The 23,713-nt window shown below is 39.9% G+C and overlaps 1 protein-coding gene across 1 annotated transcript in view; it reads right to left on the minus strand.

The window, feature by feature from the left end:
- mybpc2a (myosin binding protein Ca) overlaps window positions 1–23,713 on the minus strand; it is a 55,861-nt gene that overhangs the window by 27,495 nt on the left and 4,653 nt on the right. The window contains exons 2-8 of the mRNA XM_034592822.1: window positions 11,052–11,087; window positions 10,844–10,852; window positions 10,692–10,712; window positions 3,534–3,617; window positions 3,253–3,401; window positions 1,201–1,318; window positions 912–960 (exon numbers count right to left, since the gene is read on the minus strand). Of these exons, the coding sequence (XP_034448713.1) occupies window positions 912–960; window positions 1,201–1,318; window positions 3,253–3,401; window positions 3,534–3,617; window positions 10,692–10,712; window positions 10,844–10,852; window positions 11,052–11,087 (466 nt within the window). The remainder of the gene's footprint in view (window positions 1–911; window positions 961–1,200; window positions 1,319–3,252; window positions 3,402–3,533; window positions 3,618–10,691; window positions 10,713–10,843; window positions 10,853–11,051; window positions 11,088–23,713) is intronic.

Raw genomic sequence — 23,713 nt, forward strand, 5'->3', positions numbered from 1 at the left:
CCCTGTGGGGTACAAGTAGCCCCTGTTAGGAATCACTGTCATAAAGAGTGGTGTCAGACCACATGTATTTGGTTATGCTGCTGTAATACATGTTAGAATATACACAAAGATGAGCACCAAATTGGAAATAAGATCCTTCATACTTACCATCTGGAGACTGAGCTGCAGGACCTCCACATAAGAGGTGTTTAACACACTCATCAGTTCTCTCTCCAGCAACATACTTGAGTTTTAACCAACTTTTCACTTTTCATTTATCACACCGACCTCATCCCTCTCTGCGAATAAGCACACTGACATCCTGTCCAAAGCACAATATGATGCTGTCTTGTTGCATGTTGTTTTTTCTCATCTTACCTGTGCCCATATGATCAAGCTCTAATGGGGAAAGGAAATTATATTTTTAAACACAAATTACAAATATGGAGACTCGAGCTGTCAGTGCGAAGCTGTCGGCTGATTTACGATCACACAGCACACGTACAGTACATAACAGCTAAAATAAAAAACTAATTAAAAAGCTACACAGTCCCAGGAAACATATAGATGCACTTTGCACAGGGAGAAGCAGGGACAGAAATAGACTGAGTGAAACAGATACATATAAAAAAAAAAGTCCCTTCAGAGACTGTCGCCAAGATGTGATGAAATACACAAGACAGTAAACCATGAGGGACTCTAGGTGAAGCAAACCAGCAAGGCGGGAGACGCACCCAGACGTGACAGAAAGAGAAAGATGGCAGACAGTCTGACTCGTACAAAGTCAGCTACAACTGAGGGATAGACAAACACATGCGCAGAGACTCGTTGAGACTGACAGATGCCCAGAGGCAGCAATCTACAGAGGAGCATAAGGGAGACAGTGTGACGGGTGACATGTTGAGTTGGCCCTCGCCAACGCTGACACTCACGATCGCTTAAACGACTCCAAGATGTTGTCCTGCTGCTCCTCTTGTGCAGCTGAAACCACACAGAAGGACAAAGGCTGGTGAGAATGCAGGCTAGGTTAATTCATTACACAGCAGGCTTGAGCAGCAAAGGAATAATGGACTGATGACCTCGCTAGGCCACTAAATGATAGGACCTAATGTGCATCGCACTCACTGACTTCTTGGCTGACAAAGCCAGTTACGTAGTAATGGTGGATATGCTGAATGGAAGATGACAATAATGTGATTAAGTGTCTGTCTCAGGACCTACCCTGCACGGCGATGTCGAATAAGCAGCTGTCGCACTTGTCTTTGGCGCTGACCTCGCAGCGGTAGCCACCTGCGTCTCCATCCACGATTTTGATGATGCTCATTTCATAAGTGTAGATCTGACGGAAAGAGAATGGGATTTGTTATTCCATCAACACCAATACACACACACTCTCATACAGTACATGCACAGATATGCGGTACGTGCTCACAAACATGTGCAGTTTTGTAAAGGCAACACAGTTTGACTGATAATGTTTTGCTGATTAAGGCATAGGAGCAACTTCGGCCATTCTTCGAAGATGGCTCAGTCAGCAAGACGGTCGGTGCAGCTTGTTTCATTACGTATTCATCATTCCCTCCATTTTATTTTCAACCATTCTTCTCTAAATTCAATGCAAAAACAAGAAAATAGGTTTCTGCATCTTTATGAATGTACTTTTTTACAATTCAGCAAATCTTTAAACGTTTGTGTTAATGAATACAAGATGGTTGGAGGGGGAGTATCTTTTGGTTTAGTTTGATAAAACGTACGTTATTGTATGTTAAGCAGCTCTTGTGGTGGACAGGAAAATGGTTTAAAAAATCCTACTGTTACTGTTTGTATTTTTATATTTAGTTTGAGGTTCTATATACAAATATTGACTAAAATAATTACAAAATCTAGATGGTTCTTAGTGCCATAGTAAAATCAATTACTTTGTTTGTGAGATTCATTAGTTGTACAGTTGTTCAATTACACTATATTAGCTGTCTGGGAAAGTCCTTTGTTTATCGATTCCCATTTTCTCTTCTCATTTTGATTAAATTCTGCACAAGCATACATGAATGCAATATTAGAATATCCTTTTGACTTTGATGAGGAACTCTGCATTGGTGTCAATGGGGTTTCAGAAACCTTTTTGTCTTTTAAACAATAATACTGGACATTTGCCTTGTTGAAAAAACTGCAGAGATTAATACATTGTCGAGCCGAAGATTTTCAGCTTCAGTTAAAAAAATCCCAAACAAAAAGATTAATAGTCTACAGCCATACTTGCAGCTCTATGAGGCCGTAGCACAGTGGCTCATAATTCTAACGTCAGCATTCTAACTGGGAAACCATCAAATTTCATGATTATCTATCAAACTTTTAAAACCATTTCACTGATCCTTGACCTTTAGGTGACGTTAGAAAAAGGTCAGTAAGATTCTCCAGTCGAGTCTGAGTTAGGTTATGGGTTTTTTTCAGCTTTTGTACACTTTTTTCCTGTTTTATTTTGTTACTTTCCGTGTTTCATTTCAGTGTACTTCACTTCCTGTCTTTGCATTCCCACCATTTCTTGATTGCCTGCCCGCCTCCATTAGTTTCACCTGTATCTAGTTTACTCTGTGTTTCTCTTCTCTTCTCTTCTCTGTCAGCGATCCAGCAGTTTCTCTGTGATATCCCGAGTAAGTTTATGACCAAGCATTGTTTTTTGACCTCGCCTTTTTACCCCTTTTGTTTTGGATCCCTCTGCTTGTCTTGACTGACTTTCTGTTTAGACTGTTTTTAGGATCTCTCTACAGGTGAAGTTTGCATCTGGGTCCTCACCTTGCTCGAGGTTCATGTCCTTTAAGGACAATGTCTTTACAAAATTTCATGACAATTCATTAAATGTTTTTTTTCTTGCTGTACCAATGACAAAGTGTATCAGTGTACAAAGATGGACAACATGTCTCCACTTCCTCCTACTGTACGGGTACAGGTGCTGCCATCTTTAGCTGTTGTCATCTTTAAACCAAACAGTTGAACTAGCATCAATCAATAGGTCATATCACATCTTATCTGCTAACATGGAGGAGGCGAACACTGCAGCTAGCCAGCAGGGGGAGATCAAGATATTTTTTGCTTCACTCGTGTATGTGAGCTTTCATGTTGTCCATCTTTTAATGCAGTCTGTTGTCTGGACCCAGTGGTGGACCAACTGATCTGCACACACATTGCCATCCACAAAGCCACACAGCTTGCACAGCCTTACATCTACGTGGAGCAATGAATGCACAGACACACATTCAGTATGAACATGCCCACCTTGGTGTTCCTGTCATAAGACTCTTTAAACTTCAGGTGCTTTCCAGCTTTGCTACCAAGGTCGAGCCACTTCCCCTTCACCCATTTCATGATCGGCTTCCTTGTTAATTTTGTGGAGTCCACTTTAGCAACAAACGTGACGTCCTTGCCTGCCAAGAACAGTAATGAAATGCAGCGATTAATTAAAATTGATTAACTGTCTGAATTCCAGCTACAATTTGGCCTGAAGTAAGCCACTCCCTTCATTTTGGAAATAGTTCAGGATTTTTACGGCAGATCACCTTTTGTTGCTGTGATGCTCTCCGGCTTCAACACAAACAAGCCGGTCAGCTCGGCCGGCTGAGGATCCTCCCCCGGTACGAGCTCTGTAACATGTGTGTTATATGGAGGGATTACAGGGGACAGATTAAAGCAAGAAAACACAATCTGGTTCAACACTCAGATAAAGACACAACAAACAGATTGTAAAAGACAACAGAAGACGAGGCGATCAAGCAAACCACCAAATCAGCAGTCTTCTTAACCCTGGTGCTTTTTACGTTTAAAATAGACACTTGCTGATCGTTAAGTGTTATTTGAAAACGAGAAGTCTTAAATCACTAAATTCTACCCTCTGAGCTCAGGGATCTATTCATTTTGTGTAGTTATTTAACACTGAAACTGAGCAACAGTCTTTCCATGAGGCACAACCATACAGCGTGTCTACGTAATGCCTTTGCTGTTTCATTGTATAAACCATTTGGGAGCATCTGACGTGTGATAGGCGACTAAGGAGGCCGCTGGAGCAGACTGGCCCCAGGGAATAAAGAAACTCCTCAGATCACCTCGGAAGACATCACATTAGAGATGACTCCGCAATCTGCTGCCACCCTGACAGAATACGCTGAAGCTGTACACTCTTATCTTGACGATGAAAAAAAACGAGCAGCTCTTTTATCCGTTCACTTGTTTCTTTTGCAAGTAAATTGATGTAACCTCTGTAAGGTGTTTGCTTGTCAGTTGAGATGCTTTACAGAAAAAAAACGCTAGCGTATCAATTTCTCTTACCATCGGGAGGCAACTCTGCATCGCAGGGGGAAAAAAAAGAAAGACAGAGAGAGAGCGGGGGAACACGTCAGTCTGTGCAGTAACTGTGCTGCGCTGTTAAACATTGATTGGCCCAATGCTGATCTTGACTTTAGGTGAGGAACACTCACACGTTCCATCAACGTGCTCTCACACTCCAAAAAACATTCCTCTGACTCCAATTAACAAATCCTGTTTTTTCCTTTTACCAAAAAGAAACCACACAACTGTTAATTGGTAACATCTTGAAAAATTGTGTTCAGATATCACTTTATCTGCGCTGAATTGTAACTTACATGAATTTTTTACCTCCGCCAAGGAGATTATGAGTTTGCAGGATTATGCTAAAACTACAGAACGGCCTACCACAAAACTTAGTAGAAGGACGTGGTTGAGGTCAACTTTTTAAATGTTTGTGCGGATCTGGATCAGGGTGCGGATTCTGATCTTTTGTTTTTCGTTGATTCGTTGATTTCTCAGAAAATAATTAATGTATCTGGATGAAAGAATTCTGCCATATTTAAGGGACTGATATCTATGAGTGTGTTTATAAAATAAAAATAAAAATCCAGATCCAGTGAATTTAAATGTGGTTTCATAAAGGGGACTGTTGGGCCGTGGCAGAGGTATGCAGTCTTTCTGTTTTCTCTTGTTCCTTTCACAGTTTGAATCAGACATAGAGTTAAGTTTCATAACAAAGTGTTTATACTCAAGCAATAGGTACAAAATAACGCCACATTGAACCACCAATCAAGTAGAGTGAGTAGCGCCCCGGGTGGACATCCATTGGACACGCACAGTTTCTGAGAGAATGGATCCAGGGTCACATGTCAAATAAGGTCATGCACCTCCATAAATTCAGAGAGCCACACTGTCTGCGCCTCTTCCTCTCTCTGCTTTTATGGGCTCAGTTAATTTGATCTTTTAATCAAAAGTGCCCCTGAGGACAGATCCAAGTTCAGATGTTCAGGATGATTTAAAAGGTTTCAGTTAGAATGCTAAGTGGGTGAAGCTGATCCTGGAATGGTATCCAGGGGACACTTTTGAATGTTTGCACTCTTATTTATTTATGTCACATTGGACACTGGCTGTGTTCTGGATGAGGGTTGCTAAGTGAATTTAACTCCGCTGTCCTTGGCTCTGGGAACGTTTGGCTTTTTTGGACAAGCCCACCGAGACTAATTGACTGAAACCCTATGCAACCCACAATAAAAGCAAAGGGGGAAAGCTTTATTTTATGGGATCATTCATCTCCCAAAATATAGTGATCCATTCAAGAAACTTTCAGAAGTAAATTTGATTTCTATTTTTGGCGAAAACAGAGACCAAGTTTGGAGTTAATTGGAATTTGACTTCCCCAGTGCAACAACAGCAAATGCCCAAAAACAACATATGTCTGTGTTCAAGAGACGAAACCCTCCTACAGCATGTGGAAAATTGCGATTGCGATTATACAATGATGAAGGTCCTAACCTGAATGAGATGGTCATTCAAATCCTAACCACAATGTTTAATCCAAACCTTAACCAACTTATTTTGACCCAAATCCTGATCTTCCCCTAACCCAGTCAGTTTTGGGCCTAAACTTATCATCTACTTACTGATCTTAACCACAGCACCATCACTTTATACATGACAGGTATGGGGCATGTCGCCAGCTGCTGACAGGGTTATCGGATCAGAAAAATAATTTTCAATTCATTTTAGAGAGTTTAAAAGCAGTCGTTGATTTGAGGAGAAATTTCCAAGAACATTTAAACCCCCCAAAAAGATTTATCATTTGCTGATCATTAGAAACTGTATTCTTCACGTAGAGCTACATATGAAATGTACATGCACGGATTGCATGTTTACTGACTAAAACAATCTTGGATGCACTAACTCAGCATGTTATTGAAATTGATTATTTGTCTGGTTACTGTTTAAACGCTGTATTTGACTTATAATTAAATCCAAATTACACAGCTGCTTCTAGGAAATTATTAGGAAAAGATCAGAAATTCATAGACTCAGAAAAATCTGTTAAATACCAGGTGATTTAATACTTAACCCCCATGCTGGGTATTGCTGTATTGAAATAGTAACATCTACCCATTCCATCCATAAATGATAGTCCTATACATAGAATGTATAGTAATATAATTTCACAGTTATTACTTATTCAGTATATCATCAATTTATCATCAGAGCACCAGCAGACAGGAAACACTGTGTCTCAAATTCCCTCAATCAAGTTAGCTTATAAATGATGAACGAAAGAATCTGCAGTCTTACACGGAGCTGTTATATTCTCCAGCAGTAGGATGATGTAGTAAATCCACATGTTGAGCACAACCAGTATAGATATGGATTTTTAGGTGGCGATTCCCAGTGAAATAAGTCTGACAACAATATATCAGCCGATATATTTATATATTACAAAATTCATAAAATGTCAGCATGAATGCACATCTTTTCTGCATTGTTAATTCTTTAAAATATATTTTTTTATATATCAGAAAAATCCAATGCAGACACCAATATGTATGTGAAAAGGCTCGTATTGGCTGATTGACAGTCAGTCAGGCTCTATCCACACGACACAAACATGATATATACCCAGCAGGAGTACAGTCAGGATATATCACTTTTTTTTCAAAAACCAGACGTCATCAGTTCATTTCCCATTTAAAATACTCAAACGTTCCCATGGATGCTTTGGTGAAACCAATTAAATCACTTTACTTTTAATGGCTTTGAAAGCTTTTTTTTAATTGCAAGTCGCTGTCACAGGCTACTCTGTTGTGTGTTATATTTGTATTTTATGTATTTATGTTACTGTCAACTTGTTTCATGTGACAGTTCATCTGACTGTGACTTGAGGTGCTTTTAAGTTGTGTGTTTGCGTTGCTTTCATCCTTTTCTTTTACTTCCCTTCATCTATTTGCTGCAATGCACTCTGTCACATTTGTTTGTTACCAAAATAAAGTTAATTTTGTGGTTATTTATGCTCTCGATGTCCAGAAATCTATGTCCCTGCAAAAATGATTAGCCTTATAATTACTAAATCAGCACAGTGGAAGATGATCTAAGTACTGGCCGTCACCAGAGCAATCCCAGGCTTCAGGAAGGAAGAGTTTCAGACCATCAGATGCCCAAACACACGAGTTGCAGGCAGAAAAAAACGGAGAGCACAAGCAGGCTGGGAAATAGTGAGTTATGTCTTTTTCTTACCATCCCCAGACTCATTGTTCTCTGAATGAAAAGAAAGTCGGCACATGGAAATCAGTCAATGGAGGGTTAGAACTCTTCCCATAGTACTGCTGTGGTTTCCTGAGACTGTGTGTGTGTGTGTGTGTGTGTGTGTGTGTGTGTGTGTGTGTGTGCGTGCGTGTGCATTTGTGTCTGTGTTTGTGTGTGTGTGTGTGTGTGTGTGTGTTGTATTATGAATGAAAAAGCTGTTAAACAAAGATTTGATTAAAGACAGTGTTTAAGACGAATTATATGTACAACTGCAATATCTTCATACACAGACACTCACACACACACACACACACACACACACACACACACACACACACACACACACACACACACACACAGTACAAACACTCTAATGACAAAGCAAAGCCCTCACCTACAGCAGGCTGGGCCTCTGTTAATGAAGAATAAGCACAGGTTAAGCAGATAGACTGGACAACATGAGGTTCTTCAAGCATTTCATACACAAGCATTCATGTGTGCACACTGCACATAAACACACACTCGTGTATGACAGAATAACACTCAGCTTCATGAACCAGCACTTGCTCTGTGAGGTATATTGATCCTTTTAGAGATAAATCGATGCGGGTTAGTTTAACAGATGAGTAAAGCTACAATGAGCACAAACGCGCACGCACACACCCACACACACACACACACGCACACGCACACACACACACATACACACACTGACACACCTTTAAGCCACAGGGCAGCGCTCACTCTCTACAACCGGCTGTATCTCCCCCAATAAAAGTGACATAGTGATGTAATGTGAAAGGGAAACAGCAGCAATTTAAAAAATATAAAAGAAATTGTAACAATAAAATCAGTCTAAATGATGTGTGTAGTAAGAACATTTAATAAGCAATGTTACTTTTGAGACTGGTGCACTGATTTTCGGGTTCATTCTTCTCCCAAAATAGATACTTTCTTGGAAGTAACTACGCAATGTTACAAAGCAGTATTCAGGCCGCTTACATTTCAAGAATAAGTTTGTAATATTACAAGAATAAAATAATATAATAATACGTGAAAAACTCATTATATTCTTATCATAAGTCGTAATTTTACACTAATAAAACATATTTTGACTTTTTTCTTAATCACGTCATTAATCTCGTAATATTGTGACCTTTTTCAAGAAATCTCAGAATTAGTTTTCCTCAATTTTCTCAATGTGCCCCCCCACCATGTTAGGTGTCTTTCACACAAACGTGCTCTTGACTCTCTCTGAAGAAGGTGGAGTTATTGAAACACAACGGGCACCATAATATGAGGATTTACAAATGTTGGCAAGGTGCCTGATTAGGTCGTCATTGAAACATGAGATGAGCTGTGACGAACCAAACTCTTGTCGGCCATGTTTTTTCAGGTCAGGTGTTGGCTTTTCGTTTTTGTCCTTGATACTTGGTCCATCATAAATTTTCGTGAAGGGGGGGGGCGTTTCTGTGCTTTTGCCACTTTTCCCCTTCAAAGACAACGTGAGTTTCAGCTTTGGTATAACTCACTGCTCTACCTCCTAATTGCACCTGCACACACACACACATTTAATCAGCGAGCCACATAAAGTTTATGCAATAATTCCACTAAAATTACTGACAGCGACACACACACACACACACGCACAGAAACACGTGTACAACTTTCTTGCTCACGCAGTTGCTCCAAACTATGAACTGATTTATTCCAACAAATAGACTTTGCACATTAATGTACAACAAAATGAATTCACAGGGGACTCGTTGCTTATAACTTTAACAAGCTTCTGGCAGAGGAAATCTACATAAACGTTAATATTTTGTATTCCAGTGCCTGACAAATTGAAAACATGCAACATTGCAGTGCGGTACGTGATTCCGCCTCATCCATACATGTGCGATGTATGTACATGGCTCGCATATCATGGAGCTATACTCTGCTGTGGGATGCCAAACCCACGCGGCATCTTTTCAAACATTTAGCTGAATGCATTACCCTCAGCTATGGATCGGGACTTGAAAGGTCAAGATTTTTCAGGCACAGTGGAAACGGAAATGAGAGGAAAAATGTGCCGTCCTTACTCTGTCTCAGACCTCTTCCTCACACTTACAAAACCGCATCATCTCCCAACCTACACCAGGTTGAGTAACACACTGAACCTCATCGACAAACTGATTAGAAAGTAACTGCCTTGTCTTTAGTCAGCTGAAATACTGCTGCTGCTGCTGCAAACGTTCTGCAAAATGCATCTGTAATAAGTCAATGATATAACATCACACTGACAGGGATCATTCTCCTGCCTGTGACTTTACCTTTATTTCTGCATCATTACTAAAATTAGGGTTTGAATGCAGGACTTTTACTTTTAATAGTCATTTTATTTTGGGATGTTTCTACTTTAACTTTTTCTCAAATTTCCATTTGTTGGTTTGTTTATGAGTTCAAGATTAAACCAAATACAGATGTACAGATTATCACTGATGTGGTAATGGGTCAAGAAGGAACTCTTAAAATGTTGGTGCGGATTTCTTTTTTCACTTTCTTTAACATGGCGAGAAATTTTTGGCGATTTCTCAGAAAATAATTAATGGATCTTGATGAAAAAAATCTGAAGGGTTTAGTGTGTGCAATCTGGTGTGAGCTTCATGGTCAAATGAAAAGATGAGTAAAACGTATCTGTAAATCGATTTCCTCGTCTCAAAGTGATAAACAACTCTTGTTTTATAAAGAGAGGGATTCACCGGGCAAAACCCTCAGCTCTCGTCCTTTTTTAAGTAGCTGAAGTACAAAAAGATAAATTTGTGTGACAGTATGCTTTCACAGATTTGAGAGCACTCGATCTCAAATACACACGTATGATATGTGTTCCTACACCCCGCTGCTTACCCATAAATTAAACACCTTCTATTTGGCTCCTAACGCTTAATTTAATTATCATCTCTGGTGCTTAAAATAAACCTATAACATGTTCTCGATGCCAATAAAAGAACAAAAAAAAAACTGTGTTTGTGTGTGTGTGTGTGTGTGTGTGTGTGTGTGTGTGTGTGTGCGTGCGGCAGTGACACAGTGGGGATCATGCATCTCCACACTCAGTTCCATCACCACAGAAGTTCACTGCTTCTGTGTTTGTTTCACTCTTTACATCTTACCCTCCTCCTCTGCTGGCTTCTCTGGATGAGGGGAAAGACACATTATATTGCACAAGATGATGATGAAGATGATGATGACGACGTATAGACAGTTACATCAATGGGACACACGCACACAAACACAAAGAATGAATGAAGTGTGTTTTTCTTACCCTTCGTTTCTGAAAATGACAGAAGCAAGAAAAATGTATCAGAAAATTAAACACCCTTTATGGGAAGCTTTTATTCAAACATTTGTCTTTCTGTGGTTATGATAGTTTAACTGTATAATTGCTGATTAGTGGACGTCTAACTCAAAAATAAATTGGATTTTTGGAGCACAGCTTGTGGCCTCAGATTAGATGTCATCAAGGCACTTACCAGCAGGGGCTGCTGGAGCCATATCGCCCTGGGCTGCTGCAATTAAACAACAATTATGTAAATTAATTTGTACATTCTCATTATTTCATATCATGCAACACCAGCAGCATAGTGTTAAGAAAGTCACAGTTTTAGGAGTGGGGACTCTAAACTGTTTAAAGAGCGGCAGCTTGTGATCTGAATCCTCAGGAGAAGAAAAATCATGGTAATTTCAACACATATCTGGGGGCAATTGTTCGTCACTGAATTCTTCTACAATGCTTTTTTTTACGGTATCAAGCTTTTTTACATGTGTGCATTCTCCTCTATACTGTGGACACACAAGCACTCAGCATTTCTAAATCCCACACCTTCACAAAACAGCACAAAATATGCACTTTAAAACAAACAGTTTAATTTGAATTACATAAAGACACACTCACAAGCACCCGCACATGGAAGCTACATTCATGCAACCTTGCTTTGTGCACATCTTCTTGATTTCTGTAGGGTTTGCCTCTGGCAAAAGAGAGAATGTTGGATTTCAGCAGGGGAATAGTGCATTATTCAGATGGTTTACAGAACCAGTGAGGCTGAGATAAATATAATAAGTTGTTTCACAGATCATGAGGAATAATTGGGCTTAAAAATTCTGAAAGTGGCGGCCTTAAGACAAAAATGCTTCTGATAGGATAAGTACATCAAAGTTGCAGGATCCCAGATCTAGGTTACTTTAAAAGCTCAAGGGTGTCTAATGAGATGGCAGATTAGGCATGTTTCTGTCTGCAAGACAAACTAAAGCGCCCGGCTGCACAGTAATAATTCAACTTTGGCAGCATTCATATCTTAACCATCAATTTCATTAATTTCACAGGTCTGTTCCCTCATCACGACCCCTGTTTAAATGCTTTTAAAAATAGGTTTCACTTTGCCAGAGTTACAGCTGAGGCAGTAAAGGAAATTAAAACGCTGAGCCCAAGAGATGAACAATGACGACATCTTGACAGCTACCATCTCTCCAAACCAGCAACAACAAGCCACAACTGACCCTGCAGAGCAAGTGTCCCATGAGTCTACTTAACAGTGGGTCTAAGATATCAAGGCTCGGCCTTGGCACTCCGCTTGTACTCAAGGCTGGCACTCTATGTCTGGAATACTGGTGGTGGGGGGGGGGGCAACACTTCTATTTTGGATAAGGTTTTTTTTCAGGCAGCAATCTGTTAATGCCTCTCTCAGCACTTCAGTCCAGGAGGGGATCCGTGACGCACCAGGCAGTAAAAACTTTCTTTAGATTCCTGCTGAAGCATCTATCCCGCACCCCTCCACTGTAAATCAGTCAGTGAATTTCAGTTTACATACTGTATGTGTTCCTCCTGTCCTCACTTTTTCTCTCTCGGCTGTTTTACCTTGATGTCAAGGTGTTTGCGAGCAGGATTTGATCTCTGACTCATCATGACATAACGGAAAGAGGAGGAGGGTTTGTATCTGAGGAACAATCATCACCCTGAGAGACGACTGGGGTTTGAAATAAATGTCATAAAATCACCATGGAAACAGATCCCTGCTGTTTCAGATATGTGTGATTAATAATATAACCCTTTTTTCCCCCCAGAAACAACCTGAAATTCGTTAAGTGTGTGCTAGAGGAGCAGTCCCATCGGTGTCTCGCTAATCCAAAAGGAATATTACAGGTTCCTAGACGAAATTTTCACATGAAAGACTGATAATAAATCTTATTGAACCCCTCAGCGTTACATCAAAGTGGAATAAAATGTGTCTGCTCAAAGATCCGTCTTGTTTCTCAAAAATGCATCTGACGAGCTGTTTGGTTTTTTTTTCATTTTGAGATATTTTTGAATTTTTATTTCAAATAAATGTGTGAGGACAGTTTGCTCTGTTTCACCGAGCACATCCTTTCATCAGCCTGCAACTGTAATATCATGCTAATAGAAACCTGTCTGAGTACGAGGGAAGAGGTGAGTATGACATGACATTGTTTGATGGTGACAGAGCATTTTCAGGCTAAAAATATACAAATCTTTCTTAGATGTAAAAGTTTAATTTGCCGCTGTACAAATGCTCAGGCAGAGTCTCAGTTATTACCGGTGGAGTGGCTGCACATCAATATAAGAATCTCAAATAAGAGGGCTGGTTCAATATTTGAGAGAAAGATATTGATACATCTTAAACGTTATAGGAGTGGTATAGAATGTGCTGTGACATTTTAAACAACGGTTCAGATTGACGGCCACATTGTGGATTATGCAAAAATCCTGCAGTCTCAAAACTAAACTCTCCAAAACAGTATATGAATAAAACAAATATTTCAGTCACGGGGTGAATTGGAAAAAAACACCTTGAAGAGGTAGAGGAGATTAGACTTGCTAATATCAAGAGATGGTAAAAAAAATAAAAAATAGCCTAATTCTTATTCCAACAGGCAAACTCCCTCTTTACATCATAACTTGAAACTATCCTGATGAAACAACATAGTCTGGCTGTAACAAACATTACATATAATACCTTTTTACCCTGTGGCAAGGGGCTGTCTGACTGCAAAGAGGCAAGAGAGCGAGATTCTCAGCAAACACTGTGCATTTTCCTCTATTATTCCCAGCAACATTGTGTGTGCAGCAAATTGAGTTTTCACAAAAGAATTTTTAGCCCGTCAAGGTCACTGCTACCCCCTCAAGGGATGATTACATAGGGATTTTATACATGTTATCAGGATCATCCTTTCATATCTAATTTATAAGCTTTTCACTGCTCAGTATTGCCTATTTTTTCCCATTTAGGATGTTAACAATGTGAGGTTGGGTGTCTGGCGAGCGCTTTAGAATTTTTCTGTATGTCCCTGCTGAAATACTTTATGCAGATGACTGGAGGGGGGGGGGAGAAATGCATTTGATTATGCAACATCAAAATATACCGCACAGAAAAAATATTTAAAGCTGTTCAAGGCACATTTAAATATTGGCAGCTCCATGTGGCAACGAGAGGTAAGCGTTTGAAAAACAACAACATGGATTTAAATATCCAGAAAGGATGGAATGGTAGGAAGATAAGGAAACTCCATCTTGCCATGAACAGAGCACTTGTTTCTTTGCTGCTTCAGAGACAGTTTGCATGTGTGCTCGTGGGTTAATATGTTGTAAATGACATTAAAAAATGAGTGCAAATGGTGTTTGACCTTTGGAGAGTCCACCGGCCTGTGGAGAGTCTCAGGCCCTGCCAGCTGCCCTGACTGTGTTTTGACACAGTGGACTCTCAGATCGAAATGCTAACACCAGCATGCTAACATGCTCTCCAGTGGCATTGCTAGCATGCTATTGTTAAGCAGGTTTAGTGTTTACCACGTCAGCCATCTCAGTTTATCGTGTTTAGCATGCTAACATTTGGCAACTTGCACCACACACAAAGTACAGCTGTGGTCTGATGATGTCATTTGTTTTGCAGGGACATTTTGAGCCTATGAAAAGTTACGTGATGCCTGAACAAAACATTAATGAAATAGTTGTTTGTAAGTAGTTAAGACATTTCCATTGATGAAAAATAAATATGGACATTTAATTGAGTTATGCACTTAATTACGGTTGACAACTTTCAGTCCTGGTTGTTTGAGCGACACCTGTAGTTTCTGATGATGACCATACATTTTATTTAAAGATGGATGATATTTATTTTATTATTTTTACAGCTCCCCAAAAGTGAACACCAAAGTGAAGCCAAAGCGTCTTGATCAACCCCTAGTGGTTGACTGCCGTATAGCTCTCTCCTCCATGTTTCCTTACAAGAAACATCAAAAAGAACATGTAAAATACGGTTTTCTCTAAGATGGTCTGTGTTTGTTGGTCTTTTAGGTTCTTATTTTATCACACTAAAGATGTTCATGTGTTCATGTGTTCATTTGTTGACTGCCGAGACTGACTCGTGATTGGTCAAACGCGTATCTGCGGGACCTTGAAACAGCGCGAAGATGGCGTTGTTCATATCCAGGATATTTTGGCTTAATTTCTGGGTAGGAAACGAAGAGGTGTCGTCCATCTTTATATACATTCTATGGGATTACAGAAAATGTGCTTTAATAGGTCACAGAAATCTGAGGGCAGCGAAACTCTTGTGGTTTTAATAGAGAAATCAGGGTATAATTTGCCTGCTCCATCATTATGTGAGAAATCGTGATCTAATTTTATCCTGCTCTCAGCATGAGTCTGTGAACAGCGGCGCACAGTGAGAGGAGCTGGGTACCTGGCTGAGAAGTTGGAGGTGTGCAGCCTGTCGCCTCCAGCTCTTCATCTAACAGCTCACAACTGTGGCTGCTCCTTACTCTTCCATCACTCCCTGAAAAATTTCAGACTGATCCGCTGTCAGAAATGACAGTTTGGAATGATTGCAATAGGAGAAAACCTCACTGAAGAAAATGTTACATTTCCTTTGAGGACGCCGTGACAAAAGTCTGGTCTCCTGTTAAACGCTTTCAATGTAAAGCTTCAACTATAGAAAATGTTCGTTTTGCATAAGCTGCAGCTTAATACAGCATTTTTTCGGGAAATGTTACCATAGACAAGCAGTTCATAAAACTGCAAATATATTAACGTTGCAATACTTTCATCAGTTTTCATTACTGTGCTACCTCAGTTGGCGATAGTGACTTGACAGTCATTCACAGATTACAGTATTACAGTATATTTGTTTTATGCTACTTTATACTGCTTATATTGATTTCTACTTTGCAGATCATAATTATTAATACAAAACATAAAACCAACTAATTATAGATTGAGCTACTCAGCAGTGAACTAGTAAAATTACCAGCTGCAACATTAATGATCCTGGGTCACTAATTATATGAAGAAGGAAAGGTAACAGGAAGTCAGGAGAAGGGGCGGAGTCTATAAAAAGGGGGTGGGCAGTTCCCCTGGGCCTTGCTTCCTGCATTGAGGCACACCTGAGAGAGAGAGAGAGCATGATGCCAGCTTTTGCTTGATTTTATTAAATAAATATGTTTAAAAACACCACTTTAAGAGTTACTCTGTAGAAGATGAAATTTAGGTTTTAGCTCGTTGTGTCAAACTAAAGATTTGTTGAATATTTATTAAAAGTGTGTTTTGTTAGATCTTGGAGGGACTACTAAGGCCGATCAGCCAAGTAACAAGGTATGTTCAAACATTATGAAAATACTTACTGATAGTGATTTTAACTAATCTGTTGAATGGGCTGCGTTTCCTGTTTTGTTTTCTTGTGGGTTTTTCTGCTGTTAAAGGGGACTGAGTGGTGGAGGGGCCATTTTGCATGTGTGCTTAGGTATAAGCAAATATCCGTGTTGCAGATATTTGTTAAATTATTTTGTAACCATTTCACCATAATGTCTGGGCCCACAGTGTTTATCTGTTCATGTAATATAGAATTAGATTTTTGTGTGAGTTGTGCACCCGCCTTGATTGTGGCCTACATTCAGCTCTCCTATTGCTGCCGTCTAGTTGATTAGAGATTTTGGTATAGCTACTTTAAACTAGATAAAAGGTCAGAAACGTCTTCCTTCACCCCTGGTTGTTTCACCCAAACCCATCAATGTCTGTCTAATGGTTTAACCTCTGGGAACCAGGCATGTCTGGTTGATATAATCCATCAAGCAGATGCTGAGATATTTTAATGGACAAGTGAAAAGTGAAATAAATAAGAAAAATCCATCCCCTGAGGATCATGTAAATTAATCAAATTTCATGACGATCCCTCCAACAGTTAAAAAGATTGTTAAAACCAAATCACAAATGTCAATCTGTTGGTGAAGCTAGAGGAACAATCAGAGCTCTACCAGAGTCATATTCATCCTGTGGGGATCATCAATATCTGTTCCAAATTTCATTTAATTCAATTTCTTTGTCATCCATAGAGTCCAAAGCTTGCAGTGGCAAACGGGACCAATATGTCAGGAAAGGACGGGAAGCTATGATTTATATTTTTAAATGTTGAATTTAACCTTTAAGTTTCCTCAGCTCCGTACCCAGCACTGAGATTTAATTTGGGAAGATGGGGCAAATCTACAGCATCTCAATTAGTGAAGGTGCGACTTTGGTCTCTAGTGTAGCTCGACTTTGTGATTCAGCCTGATAAAATGAGTGTAATTTCCCCCCCCAAAAAAATCTTGCCTCGTGCAGCTTTTAAAAACACTTTTTCTTCCTAATTATCCACATAAATGACCCATTTCTCCTTCAGCCCACTTTAAAAGGTCCTCTCTATGTTTCCTGTCAGCCCGCCTGTTCGCCCCCTGCTCTGCGTTGAAAGCTGTAGGCAAGCCGCTAAGTCACAACCAGGACAAGTGTGACCCTTGATCCAACCGCGATAATGCTGAAGGTATTGCACAGCTGATGAACACTCTGTCGGGGCGGCTCCATCGTCGGCCTCTTTACAGTCTTACAGTCTCCACGTCCTGTCTGGCCTAGATAAATTCACTCCACAGCCGTCTCTCTCCCCGTCTTCCAGGTATCTGTTAAATGGATAATGTCGCCTGTGCTCTCCATTCCCTCTTACTTTTCACTTAATGCAAATCCCTACTCTCAGCACTTTTTTGTCCCACCATTTCTTTGTCCTACTTTAATCTGATTCCACGTTCTTCTGAGGTAAAAAGAAAAAAGAAATGCTTAAGTGAGATGGAGTGTGAAGAGGTGAAAAGTAAAACTGTGAGAGAGAAGAATGAGCCAGGTCAATGGGTTCAAGGATAGCGTGAAGCTTCATGTTAATAGCCTGAGGATTGGGTTCTTCAGTTAGGGGAGACGAGATGAGATACACTGTTTATATTTAACAAATATAATGTGAGATGGTTGTTGAAAGAAGACTGTATTTACTCAGTTTTCGCTGACTCTGTCACTGTGACTACATCCTTTAAATATACACATACTTTATGGTCAGTGCATCTTAATTATAGACCACTTTTATTACCAAAAGCTTATCACTACTATCATTTTTAAACTCTTGAGAGCTTGAAATGGTTCTGACCATAAAGTCTTTAAGATTGAGTAAATAATACCTGCGATGAGACATGGAGGGGATCTAAGCGTAAAACAGGAATGTGTTGGCTGTTGAAGCTCAGTTAAGGAGCAGAACACTGACTGTGCCTGGTTGGGGATTTGATTCCGTCCAGACACGAAAAGATGTTTGCATGCTTGAATTTTCAAGGCTATAAGCAGCCTCTCAATGGCATGTAATTTTCTCTGTATGTACATAGCAGCACGATTAGAAGATTGTATTTCCCTAATCTGAAATAACTGATTTTTCCAGAATGAGGGAAGCAGAAACTGTAACCAGGACACTATCATATTAACATTCATGCTGATGCCATAGACTGTATACGACGATGGACAACATGATAGCTCCCAAAAAGTGAAGCCAAACCTTCTTGATCACTCTCTCGTTGCTGGCTCCAGTGTAGCTCTTAAACTCTGCCTCCATGTTTGCAGACGGGATATGGACCAAACTAAAAAGTCTAAATGTTTTTCTGTTATTTTAGGTAGTTCTTATCACACTGATGTTCATGTTTTATTTTGTAGTTATTTTATTGCTATAAAAACGGACTGAAACATCATTAGACCACCCCAGCTCAATACCACATTACACCGAACGCTACAGAGCAGACTCTGTCTCCAAATGACGAGCGCAAGATGGCGGCACCTGTTTCTGAGACTCTTGGGCTTCATTTCCGTATAGCAGTAGGAAGTTGGAGATATATATCGTCCATCTTTAATTAGTCTATGAATCTGAAAAAACAGTGTTTTGGCCAGATGGGGCAGCAGAAACATGCTGTAACCACAACACTGTTATATAAACACCTTTTAATGCTCATCTCCGCCATGGCTAACGCAGAATCTCGCCATGTTAAAACAAAGAAGAAATTCCCAGATCTGTCCGTTTTATCTGGATCCCAACAAAATTGAATTTAAATGTCCCATTCCTCCACCAACATTCGTATGAATGAATTCTTTAGTTTTATCGTAATCATATTAACAAACAAAAAGACTTGTGAAAACATAGCCTTCGTAGTGGAGGTAACAAGCCCACACCAGATCCCAAGCCTTTATCTTGTATGGGTCGCCAACGTCCTCAATTCGAGCCACAACATTTGTTGGAAATTGGATCAGGAGTTTTTGAGTAATCCTGCGAACTACCAAACTGCAATGAAAACATAACCTCCTTTACTCAAGTAACAATGAAAATATTGAACCAACACTGTATGCATGCGCACAACAGCAGCATCCAGCAAGCATGTGATCAAACATTAGCGAAGGTTTGTTTGTTTGTCTGTATTTAACATGAAAACAAATATCTGCATCACTTCATAAAACAATGAGAAGATTAACATTGATCATCCTGCACACAGTGTCTCTCTCTCTCTCTCTCTCTCTCTCTCTCTCTCGCTCTCTCTCTCTGAGTTGCTCTCTCTACTTGTTATGCTTTGAAGGGTAACCTCTGTGGAATGTGCTTCGTTAATCTCTCTTGACATTTCCCCGTGTTCCTTTGCAGCGTATGTCTCCTGCTTGTTCTTTCGGTTGAGCCAAGGAGTCAGGCCAAGCCAAACATTTGAATCTTTGAATCTCTCTCTCGCTCTCACTCTCTCTCTCATATGGTTGAACAAAGTCAAAAACGGGAGCAAATTCCTCATATTTGTCTCGATGTGTATTTCGATGCAGTTAACTCTGCAGCTGTCTCTTTAAACTCTGCTGATATGTCTAATTCAGCTGCTGTGGAATGCACCACTTAGGTGGTTTTGTTTCTGCTGGAGCTTGATGTTGGAAGACTGCTGAATACATTAAGTCACTTGAGCGTGTCTTCAACCGTAAGCTATGGCAACGGCAGTCGTGTTAACTAGACACCGGGGCCCAGGTGGCCTCCTCTCTGGCTGAGCACAATGCCATTTGGTGGGAACATATTCCCACTGTTCATACTTAGTTAATGCAGCCTGGTGCCCTTTTACACAACACCGCACTGACAAACCTCTACAATGGACAAGTGTGTCAATCACAGGAGAATCTATAAACTCACGTTTCCATTACTGGATACGTGCAGATCCAGCAGATTGCACTTTTACTGACTTTAGGGAGTCAGACCTGTTAGTAAGACCTCAAAGTCTAAAGCTAAGAGCCACAGCATCTTTCTCATAATACATATATGCGTTACTTCATCATTCATAAGACATAATATTATAATAGTATATACTTAAAGTGGTAAAAGTTTATTTGGCCACTAATGGCAACTCAGAATCTACGCCCATTTTTAGATGCAGTCTATGGCAGGGAGGGTTTGATGAAAGAAACACTCAAACTGCATTATGGGTAGTGTAGGATTCCGTATGTTTTGGAGAGTGACCCAAAAATGCTGCCATATTTTTTGTTGTTGTTCTTTATTTGATTTTAAAAGTCTGAATCTTAAAGCCTGGCAGTCTTAGTGCAAACAGTTTAGCCATAAACTGTGTAAAGTTCCTTAACCTTGAAGATGACATGTTTAATAATCAGTGCAATAATGAACTGAAAGCTAATTTTTTAACTAAATTTCCATCCGCTCCAGTTAACACATATTTGCTGCTGCAATCCAACAGGGACATTCCTCAAGGCCTTAAAAGCACCTTAATCCCACTTTCAAAGCAACTTGTTCCATTATTATTATGATCACGCTAGGCCAAGCTTCTGCTACTGTACTTAAATCACATGATGGTGTGACTGAGAGGTGTTTTTGTATTTATATAATATTCAAGTATACATCAGAGCGGGGTATAAAGAGAAGATTAATATTCAAACTATCTATTTATAAACCTGAGTGTGTGGACGACTATCAATGGTAGTATTAGTGGCACTTGGCTGGCGTCCATGCTGGGGGCAGAGCATGACTGATGATGTTTCACCATTTTATGGTGACGCTGGAGAACAGTGCTGTTGGCAGAATCAGGGTACACTTAAGCCTCTGCCTTCCCAATCACTCAATCATTTGCCAAGTTAATACGACAGCTTTGATGATCTGACTTGCTGCTAAAGTATATCATGTACTGAAGCGTATGAGACCCCGTAGGAGGGGGAGGTAAATGGATAAACCCAGAGTAATGACTAAATAGTAGCTTGACATGCAGATTATTAACGGATGTCGTAAAACCAACATCATATTCCAGTAATTCCAGCGACAGTCAATGCCGCAATCGACAGATCAAATACAATAACCACAGGCTGTTTTGAGTATTTCTCTTAAGTCGCACCACACTGTAGCTTCTTGCTAAATCAATTTTTAACACGGTTTAAAAATCAGGTCATCATTAAGGTTTGAAGAATCCAGCTAAGAGCATAGATTTGGATTTATTTTTAGGCTTGGGAGACACATTTTTCGTTAGTTATAGTTATATGATTGACATGCTGCCAAGAAGACAAGTGATGAGATGAGCCTAAATATTTTAATGTCTCATAAGGTGCATGTCTTTTCCCAGAAACCAGCTGGATTTAAGGGCACTCATACGCAAATGCAGATAACCGCCTGCTGAGGCGTTACGTATCATCACTTATTGAATGTGGGAAGTGCAGGATGTGACGCACAGTCAGTTTGACGTTGCGGTTGTTGGACGAGCGTCTTTTTCGGTTGCCAGAAAGGCTGTGATGTCACCGGTCATATTTCACGGAAGTTGATCTCCACGAGAAGCCACACTGTGGATTTGCCAAAGGAAATGCCCCCTCGCTGACAGAAAGTAAGTGAATGGGAGGCAAAGGTTGGCCAGTGCTCCATTCACATATTTTTGTGACCATGCCCGAAGGGAGCTATCAGACCTGCCTTGTTTAGTTTGGACCTTCGCAAGATTATTCAGAACCACAATCACAGGTGGTAAAGGTGCCTCCGACCACAGTCTGGACCAAAATTTTGTCCGACCAAAGGAGGTGGTCTCAGTCCGGATCAAACCATGGTTTGGTTCATTTGCAGATTGAAGTCACTTTTTATATTGTTCCATCTTTTTGACCATTTGCAAATGATGTTTAAATAACAAGGACTCTCATTTGATGCCTTTGAACTAGTGTGGAGTACTGAGCCTGAAGTTGATGATGCTGGTAGTAAAACCATAAGGATATCACCGTGGAAACCAAATTGAGCAAATTAACCGGTTCATTCATTTTCTCTGCAAACAGAAAGACTGCTGAACTGACAACACACCAACATGAGACGCATGCCTGTCTACAAACCAATCAGTGTAGTTGTAGGTAGATGCAGCCCATGTAGGTGCTGATGACAGGAAGTATGTATGTCATACAAAAATTGTCAGTGCACTCCCTAAATTACAATGTAGCAAAGACATGAACCTTGGTTCAGACATTCCGGTGAGAAATATCCTAAATCTACCTATTTCTCTCCTTGTTTGCACAAGATATAGAAACTACTTCCAGGAGTTGTTGATTTTGATTGATAAAATGTTGTTTATATCATCTTGTTTGTGACCTTTAGGCATTGACTGAAACTGTCAGCTGTTCATTCCACATGATGGATAAGAGCTCACTGTTTTAAAGTTACTGACCGTGAACGAAACAAGCAGACGTTTGAATATTTCGATGACCTACTTTTTGTTTCTGGTTGCTGAGCTTCACCTGGGAGGGTTAAAAAAAAATGTCTTTAATATTTCAAAGGATTCTTTTTTTCTCGCAAACCTGTGTCAGTTTGTTAAAGGTGCATTGAATAAGACTCAGAGCACATTGGTTTTTATAATCTAATTCTCACTAGATAAATTAATTGGTTGTATGTTAACCTTCCAAAAAGTATATATGTTAACATGTTATAGTTACTGAAGTCAAACGTTGAATCGACCGAAAAGGTGTCACACAAATCCTTATTAGGGTTGGAGAAAAGAAAATGTTTTTATTCTAATACTAATAGAATAAAATAGGTCACAAGTCCAAAATGTTGGGAGACAGTGATTTAATCTTTAAAAAATGTTATGTATTATTGTAAGCTGTATATACAATATATTTTCAACTACTCCTGTCAAATACATGTTTGCTTTCAAAATGAAGAACAAGCTAATCTGCAGAAAATCTGTAGAAAATAATCTGTAGATAACGTGAAATTTTGTGAGATTGCAACAAACCTTTTAAGAGTTGCTAAAGTTGCTGTGATCTGACGTTTGGTCTCAGGACAACTGTGCTGTCGTCTTTTCAGAAGCGTGCGTTTTGTGTTGTTTTATTATTGAAGTACGGCTGCAATGCAGGATTTATATGACAATGTATTCTGCTCTCTTTCCTCTGCACATCTCTGCAGTGAACTGTGCTCTACTCATACAAAGACAAAGGTCATTAATAATGTTACTCCCACTGAGACAAATTGATAAACCTTTAAAGGTGCCGATGTTCCTGTGTTATTTGGTGTTTATGCATGCTGTAACGGTCATGCATTAAACCTGTTGTGGCCGAGGACAGAGAGATTAGACATGCAAGCCTGTGGCAGGAATGTGAGGGACGGGCTCGGCTGCATATAACCCTGGGTTATAGATGATGATAAGAATTATGACTTGTTTGGATTCCACCGGTGATGTCTCTCTCCCTCCACCCCTCCCCGCTCCTCTCTGCCTCACACGAGGATGAAGATTTATGGATGAACAAGGGGGAAGAAGGGAAAGGATTTCTTAATGGGGTTGGAAGAGGCATAAAAAGGTGTGTGAAATGGAAGATTCG

The sequence above is a fragment of the Hippoglossus hippoglossus genome, chromosome 8 (assembly GCF_009819705.1).
Source record: "Hippoglossus hippoglossus isolate fHipHip1 chromosome 8, fHipHip1.pri, whole genome shotgun sequence".
NCBI classification, from domain to species: Eukaryota; Metazoa; Chordata; class Actinopteri; order Pleuronectiformes; family Pleuronectidae; genus Hippoglossus; species Hippoglossus hippoglossus.